This window comes from Echinops telfairi, unplaced genomic scaffold (genome assembly GCF_000313985.2).
Source record: "Echinops telfairi isolate 266 unplaced genomic scaffold, ASM31398v2 ScPeMD7_7469;HRSCAF=8507_0, whole genome shotgun sequence".
NCBI lineage: Eukaryota > Metazoa > Chordata > Mammalia > Afrosoricida > Tenrecidae > Echinops > Echinops telfairi.
In genome coordinates, this window is record NW_022111372.1 from 25521738 (window position 1) to 25545714 (window position 23977).

The window sequence follows — 23977 nt, forward strand, 5'->3', positions numbered from 1 at the left end:
ACACACACACACTCACACTCACTCACCTATTTTTGGCCCACATGCCTTCAGGCACTTCTTTGGAAAAGCACATGAACTCTTTTGAGTCACCAGGTTCCACTTGGTAAATTTCCTATACCCATGCTCTGGAAGTCCCTTCTGCCCTCCTCTCCGTCTCTGAGCTTGTGGTGTCCGGGGACTGCCTGCTTCCTGTCTCATCTCAGCAGCGGTGACTCAGCAGCCCCTAGGTGGATCTGAGAGGCCCCCAAACGCCCCCGCACTCATTCCAGAAGCTTCATGCTCAGACCCTGAAACTCTTTCTGTGACACTTTTGTCCTTCTATGCTTCCCAGAAGACATATGGTTAACCTCCTTAAAGATGGTGTTTGTTATGTTTTTATTGACAGGATGGGACTTTATCCTTCTAACATCACCTGCATGCTCGAGGAGTTGCGTCTTACAATCTCACACTCAAAAACACAGCCTCTTGTCCTGATGAATGATGTTACAGTGAGTAATGCCATTTTCAGTTGAACTCCTTCTTATTCCAAGAATGAGTAAATTTCCCAATGTTTCTGCCCTCCCTTCGCTCTCCCATTAAGTTTAGGTTTAACACACCATTAATCATCGTGGTTTTACTCCTGGGTCAGAATTAGTTTTCTACTGTTACTGCATTGCCAACTGGCAGAAGAATTAAACAGGAGTCTGATAAGTTAGTAGTTTGAGATGAATTTAGAATCTCAGGAATTTTGACGAGACAATGAACTATAGCTTTTCAAACGTGCCAGTGTTTAGGCTGGGAGGGACTCCTGGAAGTAACCGAAGCCCAGAGAGGACAATGCTTTGCCTTGGGTCATCTAGCACATGAGAGGCAGTATGCTGGTGTTCCAGTCCAGGTGTTCTGGGGTTGGAGAAATTAGAGAAGTGGTTTATGCTTGCATTTTAAAACCACGCTTGTACTAAAAATCTTCATTCAATAACATCATGCATTCCTCTGTGCCAGTCATTATGCATTTTATGATTATTCTAAGAGCTCACTTTTTTTTTTAAACATCTGCTATTGTTGCTAACTACTATGGGGCCATCCTTCTACCTATGGTGACCTGATGTACAATGAAATGAAATGCTGCCCAGCTCTGTACTGTCCCTATGATTGATGGACGATGGTAACATGGGGATCCACAGAGGGTTTTCATTGACTGGTGCTTGGAAGTAGGTGGCCAGGTCTTTCTTCCCAGTCTGTCTTGGTCTGGAAGCTCCACAGAAACCTTTTCTGAATCATAGTAACACACAAGCCGCCTCTGACAGACAGAAGATGGCTGCATGTGAGGTGCGCTGGCCAGGAATCAAACTCTGGCCTTCCTCCTAGAAAGCTAGAATTCTACCACAGGACCTCTAATGTCTCATATTTTACATCTGTAACCCCATTATTTACCATCTCAGCTCTGGGAGGCATTGTCCACAGAAGAAATGGGGTCCTTTGAGCAGCAAGGGAGGGTTCAAGGGCTCTGGGGATGCCTGCTCCTATGTTTTAGGCAAGGCTACATTGCAGGCTGACATTCTCTCTCTATATATATATTTTCCCTTTCATTCAATAAATTATTCCACTGACATCGTATCTATTGAGCACCTACTATGTGATAAGCAAGGCTTGAGATACAGTGATGAGCAAAGCAGATAAGTTCCCCCAAGCAGGAGAGAAGCAGTAAGCACACCACTACATGTATACCATAAAGTCAGGTCAGAGGGCAATGAAGACAGGTGGGCTGCGATCTCAGAGAAGGTAGTCTCTAAGGCTGGGCTCCCAAGAGAAGCAAAACCCGTGAAGACTCTTTCTGTAAACTGACTTCGCTCATTGAAGTGGCTCCCTGGGTAGTAGAGAATGGTAAGTCCTAAGTTCATGGGTCAGATGGCAGGCTGCTGGTTCACAGGCTTCAGAGACTGCCAGTTCCAAGATCGGCAGGCCTCTGGCGCAGGTCCCCAGAACTAGAAGTCAGATGATGATGAACCAGATGCAGACCCAGAGAGGGCAAAAAGTCAGAGAACTTTGCCAGAGCCAGTATATATCCTGAAAATAGGCCACACCCCTGAGGGAACTCTCTTTAGCTGATTGGCTGCCCTTAGCAGATGTGATTCCATATTAGGAGATCACAAAATGGGAGATGAGTACATCATCACTACCACACTACTGAGTTGGCAGCCAAGCTGACACTAGTCCTAACCATCGCAGATAGAGCACGTCTCTCTGAGCAGAGAGCTGTGGGAATGGGCAAGTACCTGGGGAAACACCTGGAGGAAGGACATTCTGGGCAGAAAACCACGGAGTGTCAACCAGAAGGCCAGGATGACTTGTGCTGAGGGGGCAAGGAAAAGATCGAAGGAAACGAGCTGGGAGACAGAGGAGAGAACAGATGTTGAGAGACAGCGAGAAGACGGAGGTTATTCTGAGAGTGGGGGGAGTGCCTGAAGAGTTGAGGGCTGGATGCAGGAGGGGCTGGATGGCATTAACAGGGGAGAGTGGGGAGACTGCTCAGGAGGTGCCAGTAGCTTGGGTGAGGACAAAGATGAGAGCGAGAGAGATGTGAAGGAGTCAGGTCTGGGACACAGTTTACAGGGCATGTAGATGACTTGGATGTGGGGCTCCGAGACAGAGAAGTGTCAAGGATGACTATAGGATTTTCACCTGATAGCAAATGGTGACCATATTAACTGAGCTGGGGCATCTCGGAGTAGATAGCTTTTAAGTAGGAAGTGAAATCAATAGTTGTCTTTAGAATATGCTCTGTTGGAAAGACACTCAAATAGATGTACAGTGAACCCTCGTTTATCGCGGTTAATCGGTTCTAGACCCTACCGTGATAAATGAAATTCCGCGAAGTAGGATTCCTTATTTGTAAATCAAATATTTTCGTAGTTAGAGCATAGAGGACATGAAAAAACACCCTTTAGTCACCATTACACTCGTGTTACCCAATTTCTTAAACGAAAAAGGGAAAATACAGTAAAACATTTTGGACATTACAATTATCATTTATTATTTATTATATTATTTATGGTATCAAGCGTGTACAGTATGAGCCAATCAGTGGCAGTAATGACAGAGCATGCGTTGTTACACAAAAACCGCGATGGAGTGAAGCCGCGGAAGTCGAAGAGCGAAGTGGCGAGGGTTCGCTGTACTGGAAGCTCAGAGGAGGCCCTGAGGGAGGCAGGGCTCCAGGCTCAGTGTTGTCAGTCATGGACTGCCTAGAGCAGGCGAGGCAGGCGCACTGTGGGCACATGCACCTTGCTTTCTGTGCAGGCCTCCAGCTGAGAGTGAAGAGTCTTTGTTTTTGAATGCTTGAAAAAATGTTTTATGACCCATGTGCGTGATATGAAGTTCAAATTTGCATGTTCATGAATGAAGGTTTACAGGCCCCCGGCATGTCATCTGCACACGTGTTCGCTGTGGCTGCCTTTGTGTTAACCCTGCAGAGCTTGAGTAGTTGCCATTGAGACTGCCTGTCAGCAATGCCAAGAACCATTGACCTCTACAGAAATGGCTGGCTGACCTAAGGGCGGGGGTGGGGGTGGGGGTGAGGAGAGACATGAAGAACAGAGTGGAGACAGGGGTTTGAGAAGGAGCCCGGAAGAGTCAGTGCAGTCCCCATGAGGCCAGGGTGTCTCTTCCACAAGTCCAGCTGTCCAGGACTGCCCAACCCCCGTCTCAGATGTCCAATGTGGTCCCTGTCCCCTGTCCCAGGCCCACAGCATGGTCCATCCCAAGAACCCCCAGGTTAGATGGAGCCAGGCAGAAGGGTGGCGCTGAGCCACACATTTTAGTTACAAATACAAATCTCAAATGGTTCAGCCTGGGAGGATTTGGGCTCTTGGGGTTCTTAGAAAGGATGCTACCCCGTGTCTTGCTGTGGGGGAAAGAAACAGGATAAAAAGCTCCCCGTGTGGGCTCGTCTGTCACTTGGTCATCCTGTCCATCCCAGCTAGTGGTATGGCCTCGATCACTTCGCTCCAACTCCTTTCCCATGAAGTGAGGATAACCCCCCTGCTCTAACCATGGTGTAAATAGTTCACCTACTCACCTGCTAATCGAAAGGTTGGAGGTTCAAGTTTACCCAGAGGCACCTCAAGAGAAAGGCCTCGTGATTATTTCTAGGGAAAAAAAAGCCAGCGGATTCTACTCTTCCATATTTGGGGCCACCACGAGTCAAGACTATCTCCAGAGCCACTGCTAGAAGCACTGGGAGGAGGAAGTGAGTTGTACAACTGGCCACACTCTTTGATGGCGCCACACTTTCTATCCAGCGGGCAGAATAGAACGCCCTTGTCCTCTCCTACTCGGTACCCACTGTGGACGTCCAGACACACCCTGCTGCCCTTTGGGGGCGGTCCTCCAAAGAACACCATTTGCATTGAAGAGGGAGGCCTGGCCAAGGCTGACTCAGGCAGAGACTGAGGAGAGAGCCATGCGCCACGAGAAGCGGCCTCTCTCCCTGCAGAATGTCCAGGGAGCCGATGATCGCATTCCTTCTTGGGATTTTAGTTCTGCACACGCTGTTACAGGAAACCACGTTTTCAAAAAACAAAGTTGTCCCTGGCCCCAGGGCACTGGGTCATTCCACACAAACAGCCCCCATCAGCTGAAGGCAGGCTCAAACTATGCAGGTGCATGAGCGAGGCCGGCCGGGCACATGAGGCCGCATAATTTCCTCCTGCTGCGTGCCCGGGTGCTGTGGACGGATGCGGGCTGTCTGTTTAGGAGCCGGCCGCCAGGCCTGGCTCTTGGTCATTTCCTCACCTGTGGCATCTGGGCACAGCTTGCCATCCCAAAGGCAAATGATGTACTGAAAAGTGCCCGCTCAAATCCCGTCTGCCTCCTCTTCCTGTAAATTCCGGCCCCTTCTAGCAGCTGGGCTGCAGGCTCAGCAGAGAGTCCATATTTGGAGCTCTTCAACTGGGGCTGGGGGTAGCAGCTGGGTCAGCAAACTTGTTCTCTTTCTACCTTTTTGTTGTTTGGGTCTGGCCAACATTTTCTGCAGCCAACAAAGAAGACAAGCGCCGTTTTGTCACATGGTCCTGAACTGAACGCTGGCTAAGGTGTGGTCGTCCAGCTCATTCTCAAGGTCGGCTTTTGGGCACTGGATTTCAGGGGTGGGAAGAAGAGGAAGAAGAGGCGAGAGGATCAATATGTCTCTCCATCTCCCCTCCACTCAGTCTTCTGCTCTGTGCTGACAGTGAAAGGAACAGGGATGTTTGGGCTGAGGGAGCCTGGGGAGAGACGTGCTGGAGGCAAACACTTGCCATTCGGAGCTGGCTAGTTTGCCCATCACCGTAAGGGATGCAAAGACCTGTGCCTGAGCCCTGGTGACAGTCAGCTTTGACAACTGTGCACGGTGCCATGGCCTCCAGGGCCCGTCCACAGCAGTGACCCGTTCATTCGGGTCACATAGCACACCTTCGTGGGGATGTGGGCCAGACAAGAATTCTCTTCCCCACCCCGCAAAGAAGAGGTAACTTTTACAAGAATCACGTCGTTCATTCGTCGGACTCCTTCAGGACCCGAGGCCTCAGACTCATGCTTAGCATTCCTGGAAGCTGGAGTGGGGTGGGCAGATGGGGAATTGGGGGTGAGGGGGAGGATGCACATGAATATCCACTCTTGGGGGGTGCCTGGAAAGGTCTTGTGGAGGTGGTGACAACTCAGAGGGGCTTGAGTTCAATCTGGGAAGAGCAGATTGTACTCGGAGGGGGTGCGTGTCACAGTCAAGTACAGAGGGACTGACAACTGGGAGCAGCCCTGAGCCCCGCAGAGGCCCCATGCAGCACTGCCCTGGCACAGAGCAGGGGGACAATGGCTTTCTCTCCTCCTCTGTCCTGCAGGGCCACTGCAAATCAGGATTGGCTCAATGGCAGTAGGTTTGGGCTGTATTCTGTGACACCTATTGTCACCTGTGTCTGAACCCATTGCCCCAGCCCTCCTCCATCTAGTCAAACTCCAGCGGTGGCAAAGTGAAATGAATGACGTGTGGCTTTTGTGACTGTTTCCCTGTAACTCCCAGCAATCCATGGGGTGGGATCATGCTGATGGTGCGTATAAAACAGCAACGGCTGCCTGAGAAGGGGCGCCCCTGTGGACCACGGACGGCATCCTCCCTGCTTTCTGGTCCTGGCTGTGCCAGCCTCTTCACTTCGGTAATAACCCACCACAGTGAGCGTGCTGTGTGGGCCGGCGCAGCTGACTATTGAAGGCAGCAGAGGCGGGGAGGGAGGGTCAGGGTCTGAATGAAGAGGGGAGGCGGGTGGAGGCATGCCTGACCTCTGCTTCAGGGCAGTCAGTCTTGGGCTGCTGTGCATTTGGATTCTCCTTGGCCCTGCTGAAGCCGCAGGAGGTCAGGTGCCCCCCACGCCATGCCCCCACCACCTCTTGCAGCTCTCTCCCTGCTGGGGCTCACATCTCATCCTCGAAACTGCAAAAGCACTCCTGCTCGAAATGCACCATAGATGTACATCAACCCCAAGATGGCAGGACCGGGGGTCTTTCCATTTGGAAAGGGACACCTTGTCCCTTATTCTTGGCTTCCACCCCGTCTGGGCTGTAGACCCACCTGGAATGAAAGTGGCTTGTGGCTGTGTCTGTAGGTCAGGCTGCCTCTAGCTCCCCAGACCCTCCCCACAGCACATCCTGACCAGAGAGCAGAGCCAGCTCTTCCCTGTACACCTCCCAAGCTTCTAACCCTCTGCCTGCCTCCCGCACTGGCACAGGCTACGATGGGGACAGGTGGGACCACGCCAGGTAGGAGCCCCAAGGGTGAGGGGCTGGTGCAAACCCGTGTTCAGCTCGATGCTGCTCCCGGGATACTTCCCCATTCATCATCATGTATTTCCCTAAGAATTTCCCCTGGGAGGACCAGACAAGGCCTGGCCCATTTTAGCGCTGGAGTAAAGAAATCTCGCTGACCTGCCTAAGATCTCACAGCCAGCAAGATGCCTAGAGGGACTGACACCCTGACGTTGGGTGCAGCTGAGCAGACCTGACTTGTGGGCACCCCCGTGTGTGTGAGGGTACGCTTGCACGTCGTCCACTCTTCAGTGGTTGCTTTTTCAGAAGTACTGCCAGGCCTTGCTTCTGAGGCACCTCGGTGTGGGTCCTAATCTCTGACCTGCCGGCTGGAAGCTGAGGGCATCAGCCATTTGCATCGGCACCCAGGGACACCGAGACTGAACTGGATTCGAGCTCAGGTCTCGTCCCAACCTGGAGTGGCCCTCAGGTGGGGGCAGCTTCTTGTGAGAGGGCACATCTGATGTGCCGAAGAACCACCTGTGGACTCAGCTGGATCTGCAGGGGGGTGGGGGTAGGGGTGGGAGGATTGGAGTGGGCACCAGCCTAAGGGCATCAGCGTTCATGGGGGTCGAGGGGCGGGTGTCTGTGTTTCTCTTTTGAGTGATTTTCCAGATGAGAAGATGGTGTCCGCTGTCCAATCGTGGACAGGAAAATTTAAAAATCCTCATTTAACATGAAGGCAGAGGAGAAAATGCTTTGTGGAAATGAGATCATTGATTCAGTGAAGGCCTATTCATAAGGGAAATTTACTAGCTCTCTCTTAGATTACACAGACTCTTCTCTTGAACAAGTTCATTGTTTTGCTGATGTTGAAAGCAAAGCCCTGGCTGGTAATGACTTCTTTCGGTTTAAGCACAGGCTCAGGTGTAGGGGAAGGGGAGTGAGGGTGGTCAGAGAAGCTGGAGCACCCAGTTCCGTGGGGGTCCGGCTCTGCCCCCGGGTGAGTAAGTCAACCTCTATGGGGAGGGAAGATGTCCACCATCGCTGACCCCGGGATGGCCTTGGGGACTAAGAGCCTGGGACTCAGCCCTGGAGCCAGAGGCTGCCTGGCAGGCAGGCTGGGAGGAGCGAGGTTGCCCTCACCCAGGCCTCCCTGAGGACAGCCCCTGCTTGGAGCTTACAGCAGTTCCCTGATCAACCTTCCTGGCCTGGCTTCTGAGTCCCAGGCCCTGAGGAGCAGAGAAACATTGCCAGGGCCTGACTCTGCTGTGCCAGAGCGTTCTCTGTAGAGCAGATGAGCTCCTACAACTACAAACTCGATTGTTCCACCATATGTCCATATGATTTAAAATAACAACAACACCCCACAATTTAAGTGTCTTATCAATATATTAGACTTTTTGATTAGTAGGGTTTTCTCTTTTAACAGAGACTGTAGTGCAGTGGGGGCCCTAGCGGCATAGTGATTACTTGTTGGGCTGATAACTGCAAGGTCAGCAGTTTGGAACCACTAGCTGCTCAGAGGGAGAAAGATGAGGTTTCCTAGTCCCCTAAAAAGTTAGTCTTGGCAACACACAGGGGCATTTCTATAGGACGGATCCTATAGGATTGCTATGAGTCGGCATCAGCTCAGTAGCAGTGAGTTTATTTTGGGGATTTTGCAGTGCAATGGCGGTCTTTGAGTGGTACATATTGTTCATTAGCTCAGCTGCTGATGGAGAGGTTGGAAGTTCTATTTCACCAAGAGGCACTGTGGAAGAAAGGCCTGGCAACCTAGTTTCCCCCAGATTCACCAATGAAAACCCTACCGAGCACATGCAGCTCTGACGCACACGAGGCTGCCATGTGTCAGAGCTGACTCCATGGCGACTGGTTTTCTCTGCTGACAGTGCAATGGGGACAAGTGAAATGACTCGGCATTAAGAGAAGTGACCGACTTGACGTGGCTGGCCAACGCGGTTCCCACGTTAGGCCGCATGTGGAGTTAAGGGGTCACATTGTGGAGACAGAGAGGCTCGTGGGTTGGCTGGCTCTCTCCCAGAACCGCTGCGCAGCTACACACTCAGATACCCTTGGAGCTGGGCTGCTTGCTCGTGGTTGGCATAGCCACTGGATGCGGGATTGCAGACAAGGCTCACAGAGCAGCTCTGAGCAAGCCAGGGCCCCGGCTGACCTTCCCTGTTATGGATTGAATGACATCCCCCCAAAAAATACATGCTGGAGTTCTGACCCCACCCCCACCCCCACCCCAGTACCTGTGGAAACCATGCTATCTGGAGAGCTTTCTTTGTGGTGTTAATGCAGCCACACTGATGTAGGGTGAGTCCCAAACATAACCACGTCTGAATTACAAAACCCAAAAGACCCCAAGGGTCCCAAACGTAATCACATCTGAATTACAAAACCCAAAAGACCCCAAGGGTCCCAAACGTAATCACATCTGAATTACAAAAACCAAAAGACCCCAAGGGTCCCAAACATAACCACATCTGAATTACAAAACCCAAAAGACCCCAAGGGTCCCAAACGTAACCACATCTGAATTACAAAAACAGAAGAAGAAAAAAACCAACCCAAACAAGAAACTCTCTGCCATCGAGTCAGTTCTGACTCACAGCGACCCGATAGGACAGGGTAGAACTGCCCCTGTGGGTTTCTGGATCTATGACTCTTTACTAGGAGAAAGCCCCATGTTTCTCCCTCGGAGCTGGCTGATGGTTTTGACCATCTGACCTTGTGGTTAAACAGCCCAACACTTAACCTCTACGTCACCAGGGCTCCCGTGGAGTTACAAAAAGAGCAGATTAAACACAAAGGTATGAATGGGAAGAAAGATGCCACCCAAGGACCACTAAGTTGCTGAGAAACACTGCATCTACAGAAGCTGGCAGAGTAAGGGTCTTTCTTCCTCCAGCCAAGCCGAAAGAGAGCCTTCTTCTACAGCAGTGCCCTGAATGTGAGCTACCAGCTGCCTGCACTGTGGGGAAAATACATAGCTGTTTGTGATAGTTCGGTTACAGCAACACCAAGAAAAGGCAACCTTCAGTCCACTCTGGACATTGCCACTCAGTGTGGACCCCCACAGTGGCTACCCATTCTTCAAACCAGGGTCCTCAAACTCCGGCCCGCGGGCCACATGCGGCCCACCGAGGACATTTATCCACCTGCTGGCTGTTTTTGCCCCATTTGTTTTTTTACTTCAAAATAAGATATGTGCAGTGTGCATAGGAACTTGTTCATAATTATTTTTTTAAACTATAGTCTGGCCCTCCAACAGGTCTGAGGGACAGTGAACTGGCCCCTTATTTAAAAAGTTTGAGGACCCCTGCTTCAAATGGCTTTCAAATTCATGAGCTCTTGGGTCAGAATCCAGGATGGAGGCATCTGGTCGACGAAGCCTAGGTCATGTGTCTGAGCCTTAAAAGCAAGAGGTACTGGGAAAGGCAGTACTCAGCATTGTCAGCTTTCATAGCACAGTGTCTACACGCGGCCTTTCCCAAGGCCCATTCATAATATAGAGGACTCCCAAAACTCAAGAAGGGGGCTAAGATATGGACAACCAAAGGAATTCCAAATGTGTGTGTGTCCCTACACAGTACAGGGCTGGAAATGGCCTCAGATGAGCAAAGCCATAAAGGGAAAGAGCTCTGGCATCGGCCAGGTGGGTTTGAGCATCGCTGTGTTACTTGCTAGTTGTTCATCTTGGCAACATATAACCTCACCGAGCCTCAGTTTTCTCATTTGTAAAACAGGGGAAATGAACGCCTCCCTCATGAAATGTAAACTACTGTCTTTTCGTAATTACAGCGGCAGTGGTAGAATTCTCATTTCCCACGCAGGCTAGGAAGAAAGACCTGGCAATCTACTACCCACACTCAGACCATGAAAACTCTGTGGAGCACAACAGCCTAATCCCCTTGCGTTCAGGGTCACTAAGAGTTAGGAGTTGACTTAATGACAACTAACAGCAACCAAATGATTACTACAATTGATGTTATAATTCTAAGCATCTCTTACAGGCTCTGTATCTCTTATAGGCTCTGCGCCTAACTACAAGGCCTGCTTCCAGGTGTTATCCCTCTCCCCTTCCCCCCTCCCCCCTTCTCTCTGGTCCTTTAACGCCCATTGCCATCACAGAAGGTCAAATCAACCTTAGAATGCAGGTGCCTTCCAAAGGATTAACCTGAGCTCTGAGCATACGCTTTTTATTGCCACCATCCTCTGTTTTACAAAAGCTCCGGCTTGTTGGGTGTACCCAAAATTCTGTATAGCTCTAATCTTCCAAAAAAATAAACAAAAGGCAAAGGACATTAGGAGAGAGATGAAGTAAAACAATTGTGTTTCCCACTGGAATTTGCAGGCAGATGGAGTTTGGGAGCAGGGAGGGTTGGAGGAAATTTCCAATGTGTTGCAGGGGAAGAGGGCTAGTTAGACTCCAAGGTAGGAAGGGTGAGGGAGGTGGTTTAAGCAGCAGGCTTTGTTAGCAAAGTGGCAGGTCAGAAGGGTCACTGGTGGGTACAGACATGAAATCATCACAGATGGCCACTGAGGCGCAGACCGGGAGCATGTGGATGGCCTCCTTCCCAGAGGCTTTTAACCTGCAGTCCTCCAAAGCTTTCATGAAAAGATATCGCTGTCCCCATAACCCTGAGCCTTTGTCGATCCAGACACCATCAAGGAAAGACTGGATTCTGTCCAAGAGATGTTGACATGACCCGTTTATTTCGCTGTGTTCCGAGGAGTCCTGGGAGTTAGGGAGAGATGGGCGGTGTGAATGGTGATTGGCTAGCCACCACAGTGTGGAACGGAGCAGGATAACCTGTTCTTTTGCCTTATCAGGTTCTGATGGTTAGATGGGCCCAGAAAGTTTGCACAACAGACACTTTAAAATTTTTTCCCATACAGGCAAGGTGGTTCAGGACAGTTGCCCGTTCAGTTAGCCGCTGAGCCCTTACCCACTCTACAACCAGGGCTCCTGTAAGGTCACGAAGCTCCTGTAATGATTGACTTGTCTGAGCTGGGTTTATGTGGTCCCTTGCTGCAGCTTCTTCCTGGTTGAGTTAGAGCTGGAAAGGAGGAACTGTGATTTCAAAGGAAGAGGAAGTCTGGGCCTCTTAAAGAGGCCAGGGAATCCGGCAGGGGGCTATTCATCCAGAAGAGTGAAGAGGAACTAAATATATCCAACACCTGAGAGAAGTGGAAGTCGCAGACTCTTTGGGATGGAACGGAGGAGCCTGCGCAGAGGAGGTGGGTTGTGGAGGAATCACAATAGATTTGGAGGCTTCACTCAAGCAGTCAACAAATACCAGCTGAGTGATTACAATGTGCCAGGTACGGGAGTTAAGTGCCCTGATGGGAGTTAAGTGGTTTGCAAGTTAGTCTGGGCCAGTGGTTCCCAACCTTCCTCATGCCGCGACCCTTTAATACAGTTCCTCATGCTGGTGAACCCCAACCATAAAATTATTTTCATTGCCACTTCATCACTGTAATTTTGCTACTGTTATGAATTGGGCAAACCCTATGAAAGGGTCATTTGACCCCCAAAGGGGTCAAGACCCACAGGTTGAGAACCACTGGTCTAGGCAGAAAGAATGAGTTGCGAAAGCAAGGAGAGAGTGAGTGTTGGGTGGTGATGGGGTGGGGGGTGGGGTAGCGGGTGGAGAAAGCCAACCCTTTGCCATGGAGAAGAGCTGGGCTCATGGCGACCCCATGTGTTACGGGAGGGAACTATTTCATAGGGTTTCCTCGGCTGTCATCTTTATGGAAGTTAATCATCAGACCTATCTTTTGGGTGCTTCCGGATGGGCTTGAACTGCCAAACTTTAGATGAGGAGCTGATTGCAAACCATGTGTGCTACCCAGGGACCTGAGTATTGTGCAGAGGACTGAAGAGAGGGCTTGCCTTATTTAGGAATTCATTTGCTTCATCAGCATTTATCAACAAATTACCAGTGGTTGGTTTTGTGCAGGGCCCTGCAGATATACAGATGAGAAGGCCCATCTCTTACTTAGGAAAAGGAGTTCCAAGTCTTGGGGCTGCAGAGGCTCAGAGATTCTAGGACATTCTGAGATAGAATGTCTGAGTTCGACAGAGGCAGGCAGAGAGCAGGAAGGGGGTGAACTCTGCCTGAGAGGGTGTGCAAGGCATCCTAGAAGGGGAGGCTTCTTGACTAGGTTTTCAAGGATGAATAGGGAAGGGAGGAGAATTCCAAGCAGAGGGAAAAGTGAGATTTCCATGGGGAAGAAGGAACAAGAAGGCAATTAGGAGGCTGATGGGAGAGACCCCTGATGACGGAAATCTCATTTTTGCTTAATTTGAGAAGTAACAAGGGCCACACAGAGGTTCAGGGAGTAAGACATCTGTGCACATGTGTAAGAGCCTACCCTTAAACAGTGTGGTAGTTACATCATCTGTTGTCAACTTGAGAGGACTTAGAGTGAAGGGGTGGAGGTTAGCCTGTCAATCCGGTCACAACTTGATGACCTCATTTGAAGGCACTAAGGAGATAAATAGCTTGCTGGAGGCAGGATGTAGGCTCACTTCCTGTGAGACATTGCAGCTGACAAGACATATGGAGCTAGGCTAGTGCCCTGGCTGGAGGAGCCACGTGGAGACATCCGCCAGCGCTGACATGCTTCCACTGCCACAGGATCCACAAGACTTCCCACCCACTGACCTGTGATTTTCCTGCGTTCAGCATCATTGCATGTGTTGTGTGAGTCTGAAGAGGACTTTAGATGGGTATCGGACATATTGATCTGGACTGGGCTGGGATATTTTCTCAATTGCTTTTATAGATAAACCTCTTTCTTAGACACATATGAGTGTCTCTGGATTTGTTTCTCTAGTCTATCCGGACGAACACAAACAGAAAATGCCTATTAGCAAATGAAATAAGACTCGTAATAGGCAGAACACTATTTCTTGGGTGTTAGATGATGGGGAGTCAAGTCTGAGGAAAAGCTGGCTCCTCAAAGGTGAGTTGACCTTAATGACATGGATAGGGCAACGTTTCTAGCACCTTCCTTTGCTGGTGGGGTCCGACTCAAAGTGAGAAGAGGCAGCTTCAAACATTCATGAATAATTAGAGTGTGGAGCCTTTTAAATCTGCATCATGGAAAACCAGAAGCTGTAAAAAATGAAATGGAGCACATAAAGACCAATCTCCTAGGCACTAGGGAGCGGGAATGGACTGGTATTAGCCATGTTGAGCTGGTCAATCACATGGTATACTAGGCTGGGAATCCCAAGAAACCTTCTTTGCCTTGAGTTTAACTGACCTAGTAGATCCCCTTAGGAGCAACTGTTTTGATGGGACTTTTGGGTGAAGGCACCTTAGTGAGACTGAAATATGTGTATCACTGAGAGAGCTTGTTCGCAGCCATCCCCTGACCACAGAGACATGTTGAAACCTATTTTGTTTAGAATAAACTCTTGAATATAGAACTTAGCTCTAGTAGCAATACTTTTGATTTACCTATGTGTTTGTTTCTGTCTTTAATGTCTGCTTTAAGTTTTGCACATTGTGCTTTTCTGCACCTGGAAATGCAATGTATCTCTGGATCGACTATGGTCTCAGTGCCACAGCTCACAGCCTTGACATCCAACTCAAAAAACCAAACTCAGTAGCATTGAGTCAATTCTGACTCCTACTGACCTTCTGGACAGAGTGGAACTTCCCTCTGAGTTTCCAAGGTTCTAAATGTTGATAGGAGCAGAAAGCCTCATCTTTCCCTTGGGAGTGGCTGGTGGGTTCAAACTGTTGACCTTGTGGTTAGCAACCCAACGTGTAACCCACAGTGCCGCCAGGGCTCCTTGGCAGGTATCAGAACCCTGAAAATGGCAATTTCCTCGCCTTTTCCTACACCACCTCTCCCTGGGTATTTTGTCTACCTACATGTGGAGTGGCAATACACAAGCTGTGGAGCTGTGTACTGTTTCACAGGGGATCCTGGTGTTTTACCACAGTGAGGTCATTGACTTGGAGATTCATCTGTGTTCTCTGAGCCCTCTTTTAAATAGTTCTAGGAAGATGTGCAGATTTCCATGGCTCTGGGTGAAGTGCTTTGAATAGGCTGTTATGGTGTGGAGGGGGTGAAAACAGGCAATTGGCTACATGGACAGGTTGGTTTGAATCCTCCCAGAGGTGCCTTGCATGTAAGTCTTAGAGTTCTACTTTCAGAAGGTCAAAGCCATTAACATTCTGTGCAGTACCACGCAGTGCAGTTCAACTCTGCAACAAATGGGGTTGCATTCTCTAAAGACATACAAGCAGTGGCATTTGGTATATAGGAAGGGATTTTTTTTTCTTTTTTAACATTTTATTAGGGGCTCATACAACTGTTATCCCAATCCATACACACATCAATTGTGTAAAGCGCATTTGTACATCATTTCTCAAAACATTTTCTCTCCGTTTAAACCCCCAACATTAGGTCCTCATTTTTTCCCTCCCTCCCCGCTCCCCCCTCCCACATGAACCCTCGATAGTTTATAAATGGGTATTTTGTCATATCTTGCCCTGTCCGACGTCTCCCTTCATCCACTTTTCGGTTGTCTGTCCCCCAGGGAGGAGGTCACACACAGTTCCATGTAATCGATTCCTATAGGAAGGGATTTATATCAAGGAATGGCCCACACAGTTGGAGAAATGGGTAAGTCCAGTCCAGTTCAAGTCTGTGGGGTCAAATGTAAGCTGGAGGCTTCTCCTGACTTATGTAGCTGTAGGGGCTGTGAACAGGAAGCAGGAAGTCCACACAGGCTGGTGGAAGCTGAGCTGAATAGATCCAAGGTTGGCAGTCTGCTGATGGCTTCTGGGATGGGCAAGTGTGTTAGACAGGATTCTCTAGAGAAACAAAACCAGAATGCTGATAATTTTATATATACTTATACAGATAGATATAACATAAGAAATAAACAGTTAAGTAAATTATAAAGCAGTACAAATGGCTCAGTGCAACTCACTCCCATGAGACAGTTGTGAGACACTGGCAGTCCTTCAAGTCTTGAGGGCCCCTGGGTAGTCCTCTGTAGAGCAATTCAGGATATCCGGGCACAGGCAGCAAACAGCAGGGCAGGTCACCAACAGTCAGCCAGATGACAGGGTTCGACAGTCCTCAGCTCAAGAGAGATAAATTTCAATGGTGTGGTGAAGCAGGTCTTGAAGGAACCTCAAATTACAGCAACACTGTCCCCAGGTTAGGTGTCCCACAGGTAGTGGGACAAGCAAGAACAAGCAAGGCAGTCGCACACTGGTCCGATGATCAAAGAGCAAGAGACAAAAAAGGCAAGGCTCGCCGAGCCATTTATCTCTCCGCCCTTCAATTAATCCCACATGTGTTTATAGGTCAGGTTGGCACAATAAACTACCCACCTCCGCAAGTAGTATGATAGAAGGTCAGTAAACCAGATACAAGATCCAGAGGTTGCAGCAGAAGAGAGTTAGCTTCCCCACAGTGTCAATTTATATGAAGAGTAACACCGCCGCCCCGCCCCCGCCCCCCAATGAACCTCCCCTTAGCTGTATCCAGACTGTGACCAGATTAAAGCAGGGGGACTCCACCGACGACAGGACTGCTCGTTTGCGTCATAGGAGATGCCATCATTGGAGTTAACCACACTAGGCTAGTTCCTATCAAGGGGAATTCGGGTCCAACCAGGCCGACATCAAACCTATCACAAGTTGCCATGAATTGGAATAGACGCAGTGGCAACTGGTTGTTTGTTACTGCTGTTTTTAATAGTGTGGAGAGCTGGGGTGCAAGAGCGTTACGGCACTGAAAGCACATTCAGGAAGGAAGGCTAGACAGCCAAGGAGGAGCTGGGTAGCAGTGGGTGCCTCAGGGCCAGGAAGAAGAGGCCTAGGTCGAGTATGTCTGCTTAGAGCGGTACCCAGAAAGTGAGAAGGGAGGTTTCCAGGACCACCTGCAGTGCTGCTGGGTCTGCACTGTGCAGGTGCATGCCCTTGGCCTGTGGGGCATGTTGATCATTGGCCTCACCTCCTCCCTGAGCAAGGTGGGGCATACCAGCTTGTTGAGGAAATACCTGGAAAGAAATCATGAGGCAACCATCAACAACCGGTACTTTTCCACTCTCTATGTTGATCTGAGCTTCTAGAATTCCCAGCACATACTCCAGACTGGTCTCCTGGAGTGCGGGGACTCTGCAGAGATCTTTACATTTGAGTTGCACCTTCTAGTGGCAGTGCTGTGAATCCCTAGAGCAGCGTCCCCAAACTGTGGCCTGCGGAGGACATTTATCCGGCCTGCCGGATGTTTTTGTCCCATTTGTTTTTTTACTTCAAAATAAAATATGTGCATTGTGCATACGAATTTGTTCATAGTTTTTTTTTTTTAAACTATAGTCAGGCCCTCCAACAGGTCTGAGGGACAGTGAACTGGCCCCCTGTTTAAACAGTTTGAGGACCCCTGCCCTAGAGTTCACCACAGATATTTTTCCCCTCCTTTTGATTCATTTGACATCTCCAGTTCTCCTCAGTCTTGTGCCTCCTCCTGTTCAATGATGTGTGGTGGGGAGAATATGTTTTTTCATTGTGCTTATTGAGTCTTTCACCTGCCTCCCAGATTTCCTGTTGCCTTCAGTAACTAGTGTTTTGGGTTTTTTTTAAAGGAACACCCCTCTCTTCCATCCAATCTTAAAGGAGTATGGCTCCTCTAAGGTACCGGTCACTCGCTCACACCCACTGCTAGTGCTTTCTTCATGTGCGTAGAACAGGTGCTGCGTCTCCTTGTTCCGGTTTATCTCCCGGCCTCTCCTCCTTTCCTGGCAGAGGGTAGGCAGGACAGGCTCCTGCATGTGCTACATAGCTTAACCAGTGCCCTAGAACTCACTGACAGAAGATGTGGGTCATATCCGGGTCCCCCTTCAACATTGCTGCCAGTATCTCTTGGCTTTTGCTGTAAGACAAAGGCCAGCTTTCCATCCATCGTGCTTATCAAAGTCTGCTCTCTCGAGTCGGTCCTTGTACAGGAACTCTCTTGTTGGTGGTGGTTGCTGTCAAGTTGGCTTTGACTCATGTATACGTGAACCAAATGGCCCCGAGCCCTATGCTGTCCTCATGATCTCTGATATGATTAAGCCCATTTTTGTGGCTATTGGGTCAATCCATGTCATGAAGCGTCTCCCTAATTTTTACTGTCCTCTAGCAAACATAAGGTATTTTAATAGGGAGTGGTCTTTGACGTTTTACCATCCTCACTTCAAAGGAGCATTCTGGTTTTGCTTCTTCTAAGATTGATTTGTTCATTCTTCTGGTGGATATATTCGATATTCTCCACCAAATTTTCAATTCCATACATACTCTGTGCTTCGAGCGAGGCAAAGCTGAAAGGAACTCAGATCCCGTTTCAAGAGACTTGAGTAAGATAGGCACTTCTTTTTCGTGAAACAATCTCAGAATGTCTAATTGCATTGTTACCCCCCCTCCCAGGATGTTGTCTCTTCTTACATAATTCAAGGTGACTAAAAATTATTTCTATATCCAGGCAGTAGAATGCTTTTTACACAATTGAACTTTTTTTCATTGTATTTTTAGGTGAAGGTTTACAAACTCAGACCATCATGAGCTTTACATTCAATGATTTATATGCATTTAGTCTCAAGTCATCCAGCTCACACACCTCAAAGCGCCATTGTTTATCTCACTTCCTCCCAGCATTTCCGGTTCCCATTCCTCTTTCTTCCCGAGCCCCAATGTCCATGGGTATTTGACGCCATTTTGATCTTAAATGGTTATTGTTCTAACCTGGGATACGTTTAATTCTAAACTTCAAGGGTGACTAAAAGCCCTAGGCTTGGGAGTCCCATGAGTCTCTATCCAATTAGAAAGCTTAATCTTTTATATGATTCTAGGTTCTGTTCCACATGTTCCTTCACGCTATCCAGGCCCTTCACATTGCTCCTTTTCAAAGCATTTGGTTTTGGTAGCCGGGCACCATCTAGCTCTTCTGGTCTCAATGTTGTGGAGACTCACATTTGCATGTTCCATTAGTCTATTGGCCTCATTATTTCCATGCATCTTTAGATTTCCTTTTCTTTTTAAAATCATTTTATTAAATGATTAAATGATTTTCTTTATTTAATCATCTTATCACAATCCATACACACACCAATTGTGTAAAGCGCATTTGTACATTCATTGCCCTCATCATTCTCAAAACATTTCCTCTCCACTTAATGCCCCTGGCACCAGGTCCTCGCGTCTTTAGATTTCCATCACTCCTCCTTCCTATTACTTGGCAATGATTGCACTTTATGGTGCATATAAGCTTTTAAGACCCCTGTCATACTCGTCAAAGTAGAACCTGGAACAGCATTTTGTGAACTCTGTGGCCTTGGTGTCCCCTATGATCCTGACCCCCAGGGTGCTTGATTATGTCTAAGAAGTTTTCATGACTCTTCCCCCTGTCTGCTCCAGCAAATATTCACGGATGAAGTTGCAGCAAAGATACCTATACAAATACCCTTGGTGGAATCTTTCTATATTCGTGGCTATACTCCTACCCTCCTTCCTATACCCATTCAGCCTGGTGTCTATCATTGTAGGCACTCAGGAATCCCCACCATTGCAGGATTGTTTGTGCATTCCTTTTCTGTAAACTTAAAATTGCTTTAAAAAATTAAAAACTACTGTGGCAGTTACATAATCTGTCAACTTGAGGAAGGGGTGGCGTCTAGCCTGTTAATTAGGTTACATCTTGATGACCTCATTTGGAGGTACAACGGAGATAAATAACTCCCTGGAGGCCAGATACACTATCTCTCTGCTTCATCTTCCTGCTGACAAGGCACATAGAGCTACGCTAGAGCCCTGGAGCTGGAAGAGCCATGTGGAGACCCCTGCCAGTGCTGAGATACTTCCACTGCCACTGGATCCACAAGACTTTCCACCCACTGACCTGTGAGCTTCCTGCATTTAGTTTCATTGCATGTATTGTGTGAGTCTGAAGAGGATTGTATAGATTAGTATTGGAAAAGGCTAATATCAAACCTATAGACTTGATCTGGCTGGTATGTTTTCTCAATATTCAATTGCTCTTGTATATAAACCTCTTTATTATACACATATGAATGTCTATGAATTTGTTTCTCTAGTCCACCCTGACTTACACAACTACTTAATCCATGGGGGCGGGGGAGGGGGACTGCATTCTTTCATTGTGGGATGCAGAATTCTGTACATGACTATTAGGTTAAGTATGTTCATTGTGTTGCTGTTTTGGTTTAGCCTATCAATAACAGACTGACCAACAATGGCAGTCACCCTCTATAATAGTGAATTGGTCAATGTTCTCTGAAGTTTGATACATTTGTTGGTTGGCGCACTCAGAGTTTTTATGATTTATTCTTAGAAAATTAAACCTTTCTCCACCATTGGGACATCCTCAGCATCCCTAAATAGGCTTTTTCTTTTGAAGTATATTTTATCTGATATTTGTATGGCTGTGTTTTTCATTCTTCTGTTTCCAACCTGTACATGTGGGAGGGGAGTGGAGGGAGGGAAAAAAGAGGAGTTGATATCAAGGGCTCAAGGAGAAAGACAATGTTTTGAAAATGCTGATGGCAACATATGTACAAATGTGCTTGATACAATTGATGTATGGATTGTTATAAGAGCTGTAAGAGCCCCCAATCAATGATTTATTAATAAAAAAATATGGAAGGAGATTTGAGCAACTTTCTGAAAAACTAAGCTGTGAGGGAGTATTATGACAAGGTTCACGTGACAGAAATAGCTGGAATTCAGACAGGCTTCATTTTGTATCTTTAGGGTAAGGTGACCAGACGTCCCGCTTTTGGCGGGACAGTCCCGATTTTTGGAAAGAATGCACGACAAGCTAGGGAACGGTCTATTTGGTCCATATAGACCAGATTTTTAATCAAGGAACCCCCCAGTCAATGGCGTCCCGCTTTAAATCTGGTCACCTTACTTTAGGGGAAAATGTGGGGTTCTATGCCATGGACTATTTACTAATCAGATTTGAGGCACTGGTGAAAAGTTCAGAATGAGCTTTTGCTTTTACCCTCTGCTCTCAATTCCCCCGTGGTGCCAATGGGGCAAACCCTCTGGGCCTATAGCTGAGCCTTGCCCTAACCTTCTACCACCTCCAGGAAGATCACAGCTTTCCACACCTGGCCCAGACTCGCCACTAAATTCGGCCGGGCCAAGCCAGAAAGAGGAATTACAGGGCTTCCACACAGGGAGGCAAAAGACCTCCAGGCAAGAGGCTAGTGTTGACAGGGAGTAAAAATGAGCCAGGACCAATTGGCGTGTGCCAGGGGCAGCTGGTCTCCACCAGGGTTTCTAGCCATCCTCTGGCATCAAGAGGGAATTTACCACCACCACCACCACCCGCAGGTCCGTACGATTCAACACAGCTGGCAAGATGGGCTGACAGTCAGGTGCTTCCTTTATCTTAATTAATACGTATGCTCACTGGTGGTCCTTGGCTTCCTCCAGGTGGTCTTGGGTGGGTCGAGGGAGGAACAGAAGTTGGCATCTAATTGAAGTTAGATGGCATCTTTCATGTTTTCTTGGAGCGTTTCCCCCTGGAGATGTTAATTTTCATTAAAAGGCAAAAACCAAACATCTACAATGATAGCCCAATTAAAAAGAAACAGAGTACAAATGCTGGAGAGGGTGTGGAGAGACTGGAACACACACACTGTTGGTGGGAATGTAAACACATACAGCTATTATCAAAAGCAGATGGCGCTTCCTGAAATAACTGAGAATCGAAGCACCATTAAAAAAAACACAACTAACTAAACTCACTGCCATCAAGTCATTGCCGATTCCCAGTGACCCTATAGGACAGGGTAGGACTCTCCCTGCAGGTTTTCAAGATTGTAACTATTTAGGGGAGTAGAAAGCCTCATCTTTCTCCTGAGGACCAGCTGGTGGTTTTGAACTATGGACCTTGGGGATCACAGCCCAATGCATAACTGCTAAACCACCAGGACTCTTTTCGAAGTATCTTTTGACTCATCAATACCTCTGCTGGATATTTACCCCAAAGAAATAGGAGAGAGAACAAGAACAGATTCATGCTCTGCCATGTTCAGTATAGCACAGTTCACACTCGCAAGAAGTTGGTAACAGGCCAAATGTCTACCAGCTTTAGAATGGATAAAGAAACACTGATACATACACACAGTGGAATATTATGCATCCCTAAAAATGGTGAAGAAACCATGACACACATGGTAGTTACATCATGTCATGTCGACATAAAGATACATAAAAGGGTGGGGGTGGTTTTCAACTTGTCCATCAGGTCACTGCCTAACGGTGCCTCCTTGTGGGTGTGGCCTTTTCATAAGGAGGGCCCTGGGAACCTCCCCTTCTCTTTTGCCTTCACCTGAGTGCTTGCTGGCCACTCTGATAGCTGCTGGAGCCCTTCTGGAGCCCGGTGCGGACTTTGGATCCACATCACTTTGCACCCACCGGCCTGTGATCTTTCTGCATTCTGCATCATGCACGTGGCTGTGCCAGTCTGAAGAGGGACTTATGGATTGGCATGAGACTTATGGACTTGAGTTGGCCTGGGCTGGGATGTTTTCTTGGTATATAATTAGCTCTTTATATAAAGCTATTCTTTACACACATGTAACTGTCACTAGTTTTGTTTCTGTTGCAAACCTGCCTGAATACACACCTGATGACTTGACTGGATCTGGAAACCATTATGTTGAGCGCAATTAGTCAATCACAAAAGGACCGATATTGTATGACCCTACTACTATAAGGATGAAAACAAAGACAATGACAGCCTCCAGTTCCCAGGCCATGTAATCTTCTAATCTGCTCCCCCAGGTGTTGAGGGAGTATGTCTACCTAGTTCTTATAAACTATATATTATCCCCTGATTGGAACACCTTAAAAGCCACCTCAAGAGAGCTGGCTTCACTCCAGCTAGGGTCCGTTTCCCATGGTACAGGGAAAGGGAGAAGATCAAGCAATCCCTTCCATATGACTAGCCTACGGTCATCCCAAAGCAACAGATAGCTCTACAGGAATAATCATGGACTTTAATGAAATCAGATGAAGAGTGGAGTGGGGAGAACATGTCTACATCAGAGAAAGCAATTACGCTTCTGATGGTGGGTATGATGGGTGGGACTCCCGGCCATTGAGAGAAATGCTTAACATTACTTAGAAAAAATCCAGAGTGAGAATATGCCAGTATTATGTTCCTAACTGGACACTTTTGACCTAGTTTCCAACCAACTCCTGGTGACCTAGGCACCATCCTATGATGACTGAGACATTGAACTCTAGCCTTCAAGATACACAACACCATTCATAGCCCATACTAGAATGGCCCGAATTGGAAATCCCACTGGATGAACTAGACTCTGCCTTGAACTCACTTGTAACAGAACTAAGGCACTGAAATGCTGTCTTGAACTCTAGGCTGGAATATCCTGTTAGGAGAAGAAGCAGATGATCACTATCCCAAGATTAAGGAATTGGTGGTCATTGACTTTCGGTGGGTTTAAATCTACTGCTTTGAGGGGACCCAAGGAATGATGACCCGAGACCAAAAACATGTAGTTACTATTTTTAAGCCCTCTGCCTTTTTGTGACATGTATTATGTCTACCAGGGACGATCTGATAAACGAATGAAAATGGCTATAACTGAAAGGATTGCCAGTCATCCAACCCTCACAGCTTGTGGAATTAGTGTCCAATCACCCAAGTTATGAAGATGTATAAGTTCACAATTCATGTATTAGAGATGAATAAGATGTCCTACCCATGTATAAAATCCTTTGCACAGGAGTGTTTTGTCATTGAGTGTCATAATGCAACTATCACTAGGATTACCTTAAGCCCCATGGGGATAATCTATGAGGCACTACAGTAAAATAATAAAGATGCCCCCAAAAAGGGAACCAGGGACATAGAGAAACTATAGTTGTATGATAGACTTTTGAGCTCTCACTTGATCGTAACCCCAATATAAGAACAATCAGCTCTTGTGACATGGCCGTGCCCAGTATTTACCCTCATGATGTCAAGAAAGATATAGATGCCATAGTAAAATATAGTGAGGAAATAAAATGGGGCCCAGCTTTCGGGAAAAATAGTGTCTTAAAGACATGTCTCAAAACAAGTAGCCAACTAATTGAGGAGTCAGTTAAGTACACACAGAAGAAGCACACCAATCTGTGTGATCCAAGGATTATAAACATAA

At 47.7% G+C, this 23977-nt stretch overlaps 1 protein-coding gene across 1 annotated transcript in view; it reads left to right on the plus strand.

Annotated features, from left to right (window-relative positions):
- Positions 1-458: 458 nt before the first annotated feature.
- MRPS6 (mitochondrial ribosomal protein S6) overlaps positions 459-23977 on the plus strand; it is a 202086-nt gene continuing 178567 nt past the window's right edge. The window contains exon 1 of the mRNA XM_045284755.1: positions 459-488. Within this exon, the coding sequence (XP_045140690.1) occupies positions 474-488 (15 nt within the window). The 5' untranslated portion in view covers positions 459-473. The remainder of the gene's footprint in view (positions 489-23977) is intronic.